The sequence below is a fragment of the Halichoeres trimaculatus genome, unplaced genomic scaffold (genome assembly GCF_033239565.1).
Source record: "Halichoeres trimaculatus isolate MK-OKI-2021-1 unplaced genomic scaffold, fHalTri1.1 fHalTri1_scaffold_12, whole genome shotgun sequence".
NCBI classification, from domain to species: Eukaryota; Metazoa; Chordata; class Actinopteri; order Labriformes; family Labridae; genus Halichoeres; species Halichoeres trimaculatus.
The window spans coordinates 23520025-23530997 of record NW_027437190.1 but is presented as its reverse complement, the minus strand read 5'-3'; the positions used below and the strand labels follow the sequence as shown (position 1 = coordinate 23530997).

General features: G+C 38.9%; 2 protein-coding genes across 2 annotated transcripts; one reads left to right on the top strand and one right to left on the bottom strand.

Moving 5' to 3' along the window:
- Window positions 1-40: 40 nt before the first annotated feature.
- On the bottom strand, window positions 41-4044 carry josd2 (Josephin domain containing 2). Its single transcript, XM_074682912.1, has 5 exons — window positions 3843-4044; window positions 3470-3600; window positions 2271-2396; window positions 1758-1952; window positions 41-1486 (listed from the first exon to the last, which is right to left on the bottom strand). Exons 2-5 carry the CDS (start codon window positions 3589-3591, stop codon window positions 1375-1377), a joined length of 555 nt encoding a protein of 184 aa, XP_074539013.1. The 5' UTR covers window positions 3592-3600; window positions 3843-4044; the 3' UTR covers window positions 41-1374.
- A 1910-nt stretch (window positions 4045-5954) lies between these two features.
- Window positions 5955-10012, top strand: ube2s (ubiquitin-conjugating enzyme E2S). The gene is made up of 4 exons (XM_074682635.1): window positions 5955-6154; window positions 7289-7436; window positions 8171-8361; window positions 8449-10012. Exons 1-4 carry the CDS (start codon window positions 6152-6154, stop codon window positions 8815-8817), a joined length of 711 nt encoding a protein of 236 aa, XP_074538736.1. The 5' UTR covers window positions 5955-6151; the 3' UTR covers window positions 8818-10012.
- Window positions 10013-10973: the final 961 nt, after the last annotated feature.

Here is a 10973-nt window from a genome sequence, read left to right as displayed (position 1 = left end):
AAGAAAAGAAACACACAAGAGGCTTAACAACAGATCCATACTTAAAACAGGAGTTCAAACTTTAATATAAATAAGCTTCAATAGGTCTATGTGTGAGTAGGTCACTAGTGGGTACCAGAGTGTTCCTATTCTTTTGGATATGCATAGATCATAAAGGACAGACACAATACAAACATAAAAGTTACATCAACAGTCACAGAACCAGTGTTTTTGCATGTTTGAGAAAATAGTGTTTTTCTTTCCTGTGATGCTTTGACAGTTAATTAAATGTGATTCTTTAGAGGGCTACAGGCTTTTATTTGTGACACACCCGTTTGATACCTAACTAACTGTAGAGATTTGAAATAGGTTCAGAGAGATAACCCATCATAATCAACATCAACTCTGCTTTTATTTAGTTGAAGCCTCATCACTGTTTTCATAACACACATCAGTAACTTTACTATGACTCTGCTTTCTGATGGATTATTGATCTCAACCACATGTCAAACCTCTGCAGGTGTTTTCTTTCTAATCTAGTTTAATGACAGGAAATTAAAAGGCTGCCTCGAGGGAACAACAACACTAAATTCAAAAGCTAAGGCTGGCTGTGAAAGATGTTTAGAAGGTTGTAGTGAATGTAAGGGATAAAACATGCAAAGACACTGGTTTTTCTTCAATGCCTCACCAAGTGTTGCCTTCACAATCCCTGCATCTGTACGGACTTGCACGGACAAACGGAGAGTGCTAACAATTCTGATTCTGCAGTGCATAGTAGGTCCAAAACAAAAGTGTTGAGAAGAAATAGTGCACTCTGATTTTACACAACCATCCTGCACAAACACAACACACTGATCTTGATTTGGCAAACCTGGGTGTAAAAATCTGGGGCTAGGCTACCTAAGATGGACACTCCAATAAAATAATACACATCTGAGTTTAAGATATTAAAGAAGTCCAGTTAATTTTTTTTGCAGATGGTTTTTCATGCACTAACACGGCAGATGTCCTTCCAAGAAACAGTGAGATCAGTCATGTGTCACAATCCACCTCTCGTCAAACTAGCACACTTTTAGCTCCAACCATATTCGCTTCAATGCACCTTCCCAGTGATAAACAAGGTACCAAACAGGACAACGCAGAGACATGAGTCACATCCAAGTATTAGCTTCTACAGCTGTTACAATCGATACAGTTCTTTATGTCAGAAGTGAACAAACGTCTCTGCTTCTCTTTGGATTATCCTCTGTGAGTCTGAGTGTAGATACTAAATGGATTTTAGTGCATTCCCTGAAGAGGTTTCTGTCATGAGGTGTTTGTATTGTAACAAAAAAGTTTAATGTTTCCCAGAGGAGTTTTTTCCTTTCCCATGCTTTGTCCTCTTACAAAAATAAATCACTTCTTGGGGTTGTCAGAGTTCAGCCATGAGCCGTCCTCCTCTACCTCTCGCCTGACCACCAGCAGCATCTCAGCCACATCCTGAGAGAGCTGTTCACTGAGAAATGTGCTGAAAGAGAAACAAAGAACAACACAAGAATAGAGGTTAGAAAACTCTGGACGCAGACAGAGGGCAGTTTGCTGGAGTGAAGTATTCAACACAAACAGTGAGGTAAGCTCCATGTGACTGCTGACACGGGGTGAGTCACTCGCTGAGACGAGTTAAAGCAGAAAACAAAAGCCAAGATTTGATGGAACTCAGAGAAAACTCACAAACACATGGATTGCGCATCTGCTTTTGAGTGCTCAGTGGAATTGCCATGATGTTAATACATTTTTACCGTAATTCTGCTTCTCCTCCAATACAGACAGGACTCTTCAATTTGGAGTCCAAGTTGTAGTACTGTCCATTAACTTGTCGAACCGCCAGCCAGTGCCGCCGTCGAAGTGGGAGGGACACAATTCCCAGAGATACCCGTGATGGGACATTAAGAATGAAACCCTGGACTTTTGACATACAAAGGCTTTGAACTGTCCTGTATTTGATAAAAAAAAGAAAAATGATTGAAATTCTTTTAGTCATTCAAGGGTTTTTTGATCCACTTCACCACTTCTTGGCTGACTACTTTTGAAGAACTAGACTTCCCAAAGTAGGACATCAGTGATACTGATGAATATGAAGATTAATGAAAGTGCAATTTATAGTGCAAATGCACACATGCTTTACTGTTATGGTCTACTGCTTACGCAGTCAGGGGGCTGCACCAGCAGATTAAAAGACGACCCCTCAGTTGTCAGTAAAACTGAGAGACCCAGAAAGTTTCCAGTCTCACAGGAATCCATGTCCCTCTCACCTGCGTTTGTCCCACCACACTGCAGCCAGGTCCCTGCTTTGTAGTGCTGCCATGATGACATTGACATCATAGTTCCCCGTCCCCAACACTGAGCGATGAGGGTTCACCACGCACTGTGGAGCCAGCCTGCAAATATGATTCATCAGTGCCACAGACATCTTAGAGAGGGGCATCACATTGTGAACAGCTCAGTACAGCCACTGTTTGCTCTTTCTTCTGTATTTAAGTCTTGGCTCTGGGATTATCCATAAAACCAAACATCTCCAGTAAATACACAAGGCTGCAGAACAGGAATTGTTTCCAAGCAGGTCACAAGTTTCCAGCATAACATTTTTTGACCATGATCATAAGCTACAAAGGTTATGACTCATTATTTCCCTTAGTCAATTTGGTTAGTAAATTATGTCTGTAAGCATTAGCCACATTATGTTATTCCCTTTGCTGAGGAGAGAAAGCAGGTGAGGGAGGGAACAGCATTAAGCCAAATAAGTTAAGACTTGAATTGAGACTAAGAATTGACCAAAATAATAATTAACAAAATGAATAAACAAGATAAATATAAAGGTCAGACTTATATACAGCATTTACACATTTGCATAAATGGAATTTAACAGAATGTATTTTCATAGGATGCATAGGTGAAGTTTTTGATAAAGTGTCATGGTGAATGTATAAGGTGCAGTGAGGTACAGAAAAAGAGGAGGCACAGGTCACTCAGCGTAATAAATATCTGGAGCTTCCGGTGTTGTTAAAGAGTCTTATGGATACCAGTTACACAACTTTGGAACATTTCATGCCACCTTTTTCTAGACAACTTTAAATTATATGATGGCATGGGAGAAAACCACAACGTTCAAAACCGTTTGGCTCCTCTCAATAAAATACATTATATTCCTTTGTTAATTTATTATTTTAGACAAGCAGCAAACATGTAGGCTCACACTGATAAACTTTATCAGGTACAACCGGCAAGGTTAAAATGATACTTTTCACTGGCATTGCGGCGTGATGTGTGGAGTACTGACAGATATATGTTAATTGTGCTATTCACCCCCTTTTTTTTTTTTTTTTTTTTTTTTACAAGATTACAACTATAGCAGAACTTCATATGTTTCTTTCTCTCCCTTTCCACCTGTGCCACTTTCTTATGGCAATTTAAGCAGTAGACACACCGATATGCCATGAAACGTTAACCCTACCGTTTGCAGATGTCATCGGCTGTCTCTTTGGTGAACACCCGCTCCTGGAGCACGTTGTTGAGTGCATGAATGGCGCACAGCTCCAATCGTTGCTTCTCATGAAACACTTCTCCCTCGCTCATACTAACGCTCTATCAACACAAACAAGAACACAGATGAAATACAATGTCATCACCAGAGGTAAATATAAGCACCCAAACAGCTATCGACATGGAAGCTAGCAGTTTACAGCCCATCTCAGAATAACAATCACTCAACAGTGGCTGAAGTGGAACATCACTCGAATTATACACTGGTTTGGGTGCTCACATTTTAAAAATCAAATGGGAAGTAAACAATTATAATTAAACAATGGCGAAATGAAGCTACTGACCTGCTGATGAAGCAATTTCCCGATCAAACGATGCTGGAGTCTGACAGCTACATCCAGAACCCCGGAAGCACTTCCTTTGTTTTTGTTGTGTTGTTATTGAGTAGCGGACACTCCCATTTAGGTTATTTGCTCTGTCACTTTGCATAGTCTGCTTAAAAACATTTTTAATCTATTATATTATTTTAGTATGAAAAAAAAAAAAATCAAAAAACATCTGCTTACATAAACGTTACCGACCACGTATCTCCTTGGGTACACCCACTGAAAACTAACCGCTCGTCTTTGGTAGTTATGTAGCAGGTTATGTTAAGGCGCCCTCCAGTGTCCAGTCTGGGAATCGATAATAGTAGTCGAGTCCCACAAGTGCTGGATAAAAACGAACTACACGGATAAAACAATATGAAATTTAAGTATTTATTGTCATTATGAGCTAACTAAGTACATTAAACTAGGTACTGCATTCAATCACATTTTTTGTTGTTGTGTATCCTAACTGTAGTTCCATGTGTTACTGTATTTTAAGTGGATATTGCTATAACACTTACAAATTTACTTAGATAAGTCTTGCGACTGTTTTTTTGTCTCTCTCTCTCTCTCTCTCTCTCTCTCTCTCTCTCTCTCTCTCTCTCTCTCTCTCTCTCTGTGTGTGTGTGTGTGTGTGTGTGTAAATTGTATTTCACACACACTGCATCATTGAAAATCCTTGGACAATTAAAAAAAATCAGCATCAACAACAAAACCCTTAATAACAATACCACACAACAGACAAAATAAAAAAAAAAACAATACACTTCTTATAAATCAGGAAATCTCCTAATGACATCATCATTGCCAGCTGAGAACTCCAACAGATAATTTTACATATTGTAAAATTTTAAAGCCTAAACTTTTGTTTAAAAACGCAGTGATAGAAGGAGTGACATTATTTTGCCACATTAACTATTATGTATGTGTGCAACCTTTCGCCTCTTGTAAAAAGGAACACATTAAAGGGGTTTAGACTGGCGAAAGTATGCCAATGTAATGCACATGCTTTGAGAATACGACAAGTGTTTTAGCAGATTTTTTTTTTCCCAACAGAAACTAATATTCACTCTCTTTTGGATTAGTATTCCTGTCTTGCAGTTTTGGTATAAAAATAAGGTATGTGCTTATTTTGGTGTGTGGTACTTTTGACTGTGGATTACTGTAAAGGAAGCAAGATTGACCCAAGAGAGAGTTTGCCTGTTATCATAATGGAAATTATATTTCAAGGTTCCTAATTATTCAAACCTTTTCTTGAATTGTCAGTCAGTGCCATAAAATTATCATTGCCGAGATTATGATAATTTCATTGCAAGGTCAAAGTCTATGTAAACATGTGATTAATAATTGTAGACTTTGCCATATTTAATATTGCATTGGTTATGCGAGTGTAATTTGTAATGTATGAGAAATTACCTCATTAATAACAGTTTTGCTCTTGGTCAAATTTTGCCAACAGTGTGATTTATAATAAAAATAAATTATTATTATTGTTATTGTTATTATTATTATTAATATTAATAATAATAATAATAATAATAATAATAATAATAATAATAATAATAATAATAATAATAATAATAATAATCTATTTCTATTTTTATTTTTTAGTTGCGCTGTGGGTTTTTTTTAACCAATGCAATCTGTGTAAGGTTTAATTGCAGCTTTACATGAGTGGACCCAAAGAAGTTGCTTCCTTGGTGCCAAATAAACAAATTAACAAAGTTACTTAACACATTTTCTGTAGTGGTCAATGTGGTCATTCTGCTTTGAAAGTTCAGCTTTTTAAAAGCCAAATCTAACCAAAGCTATTATAAACTTGGATAAAACAATTGTATGTTCGCTTAGCCATTTGCCCACCCTATAATAAGTACGTCTGAAAGTAAATCTTTGACTTTATTTCGCTTTTGTCTATTTAATTTGATGTATGATTTAACGTTACAGATGGCTCATGGGTGATGTGAGTTTTTCAAACGGTCCAATGGTAACGTAGACTTGGTAATGTTCTCCTCTCTGTGCGTCTGATTGGATTTCCACCGACAATTTAGTTTCAAGGCTGCTCTACGATTGGCCCATTTTTTCTGACGTGTCAGGCCATTGGTGAAGATAGTAGGTTAAACAGGGGATCGTATTTTTGTTCCTGTGTCAACGAAAAGAAGAAAAGAAGAGTCGACTGTGAGATCCGAATAAGTTTTCTTTTAAGATAGATTCCAAAAATAACGGAAAGTCTTCTCATACCTGACATCATCCAAACATCCACCACTTTAGCAGAACTCAGTTTGAAAATGGTAAGTCGTTTGGTCGAGCTTATTGCTAACAGCTCAGAGCAACTGCTAGCTTGATTTGATATTGAGCCGTCGCCAGCCGTCGAGCTTTAAATTCGGTTATGGCTACTTGCCGTGCTCAAGGACAGTAATTTGATAACGTCATCTACATTTTTTCATTGTTCCAAATGTTTTTAACGGCTTTATAAATTATCATACCTTTTGGGACTGCGCAGCTTTATTATTTACGTTATCAGTCTGAAGCTAAGCTAGCGATGCTAGAGCTAACGATAGGTGAACGTAACGTCAATGTTGAAGTTGGGTATTGTCTGGATGGTTGTCATTATATCGTGAATAAAAACTGGCGTGTGCTATTAGGAACTTGCCTTTTTCTATTAAAAAAGTGAGTTGAAAACTTATCTAGTTCCCGATTGTAAACTTTTTCTGCCAAAGAGGTTTGTAGCTTACTCACCTTCATCTGTATTTATCAGAGGTAAACTGATTTTAAGAAGACATCTCGATTAGCAATTACACAACTTCATCGTGCGTGTACTTGTATAATTTAAAAAATGGATGCTTGCTGTTTATTTTGACTGAAAATCCAACTCGTGGCAGTTGATCTGTTGCGATAATTGATTCACTAGAAGCACCAGCATTAGTGTGCTACGATATCACTAGATCACTAGAGCCGTTATATGGTGTACTTAATACAATCTAAACAAGAGGTTAGTGAAAAAGCTCCCATCGTTGGTGGGATTAGTCTGGTCATAACTTAATGTACCAGTGCTGTACCAGCAACTATTATTATTCAGTAGTGTTTAACCAGCATATCAAATGCTCTTCTTACCTGCAGTAGACTAGCATATTATTATATTACACTGGCTTATTGAATACTGTTCCTTACTATGGTTTCTCCTGTAGATCTATACTATCACTCACAATAGTTTATCCCAAGAAACTCTAGCCTGCATTTATATGTAGTTTTTATCACAAGGGAGGTGTAAACCAATTACCCATAAATTTAACTGAAAGCTTCTGGATTAAAAATTCAGATTTTAACACATGGGGTTTGTAAGTGTGTGTTTTTACATATGTTAAACCCAAGTTGGCTAAAACCTCTTTCCAAAAAAATATTTCTAACGGTTGTGTCCTGAACAGAACTCCAATGTGGAGAATTTGCCGCCTCATGTTCTTCGCCTGGTCTACAAAGAGGTATCAGCTTTAGCGGCAGACCCGCCCGAAGGCATCAAGATTTATCCCAGTGAGGAAGACATTACTGAACTGCACACAGCCATTGAAGGACCTGGTAAGGATTACAATGTGGTGCCATATCAGATCTGCTGTAATCATAACAAGAAACTTGAAAAATTATTTTAACTTCAAGGAAGTTTTTGTCTAGTTTACCACTTTAGCTTCAAATGGCTCAGCTTAAACAGCTGTCCTTACTACTGTGAGAGAATTCTACAGGCTTCATAAACTTGTTTTTACATTTTTTTTTTTTTTACACCTTAAAGATAGTATATGCATTTGTTCATTGATTCTCTTTCCTGTCACCTCTGTCCTACATGTTAATGGAGCAGTTTCAAAGTAAAATGTCTCTTAAATCAATAGGCTTTTATTTAAGGATTTTGAGGATGTGGCTTGATGCTGTAAGTCACAAGCCACACAGCTGACAATGTCCATGCTATCTTGTTTCAGACCTTGTTGTTTTGAGTAGGCCTGGAAGAACCAGACACTTGACCACTTTTCTTAACTCCTCCACACAAGAGCCTTTGTGCATCAGTTTAATTCACTGGCTCCAGACACAAGTATTTATAACCAATATTTGCACCAGGCATGTTGCTCTCCTCTATAACACATTGATGGTGAAACTGTCGTGTGTTCAGTCTGCTCATGTAAAATTAAAGTGGGAGGAATCAAAAATCTTCTGTTTCTGTTTGTAAACTCAGTTCTCGCTCTCTGACCCTCTTTCTTTTCTGGAGCAAGTTTGGCGCAGTCAGGACATACTGTTCATGAGATGAATTCTTTATGCTTTGACAGAGGGAACTCCGTTTGCTGGTGGCGTTTTCCGAATGCGTCTGGTCCTTGGGAAGGATTTCCCTGCAGTTCCACCCAAGGGGTATTTCCTGACCAAGATTTTTCATCCCAATGTTGGCCACAAGGGAGAGATCTGTGTCAACGTGTTGAAAAGGGACTGGAAAGCAGAACTCGGACTCCGACATGTCTTACTTGTAAGAGGATTGTCAGTCTTGGTTGTGTTCCAGTTTGCTGTCCTCACTATTCTTTTTACATTTCCGTCTCCTGTATTTTTCTTTTAGACAATCAAGTGTCTTCTCATTCATCCAAATCCTGAGTCAGCTCTGAACGAAGAGGCTGGACGTTTGCTGTTAGAGGACTATGCAGAATATGAGTCCCGAGCTCGTCTGCTCACAGAGATCCATGCCATCGGCGGGCCCGGCGGGACCTCGGGGGCACCTCAGGACCCTAATGATGGCCCACAGCCGAAAAAGCATGCAGGCGACCCCACAAAGCGGGCAGGACCCAGTGCAGCAGCTGTTCCCGCTGCTCTGGGTAACGGAGCTAACGGAGCCAGCACCACCAGCAGTAGTAGTAACAGTAGTAGTAACACTAATAATGTAGCAGGAAAAAAGAAAGCAGATAAAAAGCGTGCTTTGAGGCGACTTTAATACCTCTTTGAAATTTTCTGTGTGTGTGTGTGTGTCCAAGTGTGTGAATGAGAGGTTGTGTAAATATAAATATTGAAGTGTGCCGATAATGTTATCGTTCCCTTTTTCTGACTATTTCTACCACCACCCAGGACTGTCCACTTTGTACTCATATCTGAAGTTTGTCCCGTTGGCGTTAGAGGTGTGTCTTTTATTTCCAAGATACAATGAAATATATTTGTTAGATTTTAACACAACAGCAGCTCCCTCACAGATGAAATCATGCCATTAGCTGCATTTTGAGTTTTTGAGTCTGTGAAAATGAGAAGCACAGCAATTAGATTTTACTGTTCTAAAACTTCTGAAACCTGCCTGTCCATTAGACCTGACTTTTATCTTCCAGGACTTGTCATCAGCCCTTTTTTTAAAGTGATTCTTGGTAAATACTGCTGCGATGGTACTGTGTACTGCTCAGCCGGGGTTGCTTGTGCGTCCAAACCAAGATGGTACTTGAAGGAAATAATGCTTGGGGGAGGGTGTTGAATAATGTTAAAGAAGGCAGCAGTTTTACTCCTGGGAGAGAAAGATTGTTACACAGAACATTTCTCTGCTTTTAAAGTGTTTTTTTGAAGCATAGGTTTGAAAGGAGTCAGTGGATTAAAAGAGGTCTGCTGTTTTCCTCATAGTGTCACAGCCCCTTTCTAAGTTTGATTTTTATTTTTCTAAAATAGATTCACTGTCCAGTATTTTCAAAAGTTGTTTATAATTGACATGTTCATATTCAGCTGTCTTGTGGTTTTGTGTAAAGACCTAGATCAGTGGCTTTAAGGGAACAGGGTAGGTTGCCAGACAACTTAATAAAAATACTTTGTAGAAAGCATAAAATGTATCCCTGCTTCCCGACAAAGCAGTTTAGTGCTCTCACATACCCAATTCTAGCCAAGCCATGTGGGTAACTTAGGAGCCATCAGCAAGAAAACCTCCACGTTTGATAGAATTTGTCTCCCCACTTGTCGCACTGGCCGGTTTCTTGGGCAGGTTTTCTCCCTTTTCTAAATGCATGCTGGGCTTACATTTCCCAAGGAAAAACACTGAAGCTTTGTGTTAATTTGGATGGAAAATGTGCCTCTGGAACTCCTGTCACTGTGCAGACTGTTGGCTGGATATTTTGTGTCCATTTTAAATTATTTAAATTAATAAAACTTTGAAATACCAGAAGTGAAATGAAAAATGAGTCATATTTGTTCTTTTTTGAGTGGCGTTTTGTATGCACAATTCTTTAACTGGGTAAAAAGTTCAGTGTTGTGTGTGTGAGAATGAAGCTTTTACTGTTCGGTTACATATAATATCCTTTCATTTTGTTTATAGTGCTCTCCTGTTCTGCAGTGATGGAATAACCGTTATAAGAGGGAATCAGTAATTGCATCCACCCCAGCAAACCAGTGAGTGAAAGTGCACCCGGTAGAGCGTCATTGGATCGTCTAATGAAGGGCTCCAGTAGCCTCTGCTGCAGACATGCAGCAGCCCACCCACCTGTGTAGAAATAGCAGCCTGCCATACAGGTAATAATCAGGCCTTTCTTGGACACCTGGGGCTCCACAAAACCCTTTACACCTTCCCCAAACCACATTTAAAAGTGCTTACCTCCTTCACAACCAGCCTTCCACCTCCTTTCTCTTTGCTGTCATTTTTAAAAATGAGTGGTCTGTTGCAGTCTGGGATAGCTGTTTAGGAAAAGACATGCTTGTTTTCCTGTGTCAAACACAAGATAAACCTGTTTCCCTCTGCCTGCTTTATGTGTAATTTGAATCCATGCAATGCAATTCTCGTGAACAGTCTACAAAAAAAAAAAAAAAAGAAATCTGGTTTCATTCATGTGCTGCTGCTCTGAGGCTCGTGAGGAGGCTGTTACTGTATGGAGACAAACAGGAGCCAACTCCATCTCTCACAAACCTCACAATGTGTCTCCTTTACTCTTCCTTGCATTTTTTTCTTGCAGATCTCAAATCTGTTCCTAATGCTCCACCTAAACTTGGAGAAATCTTTGAATTGGCAGTGCAGGTCTGGGTCTAATTGACAGTTTCGTTCACGCTCCAGTGTTAAAGCTTTTGCGCCAATCCTCTCCCCTTCCCCTTTTTCATTGCTTTCATAATTGCCACCAACATAATGACACAGTT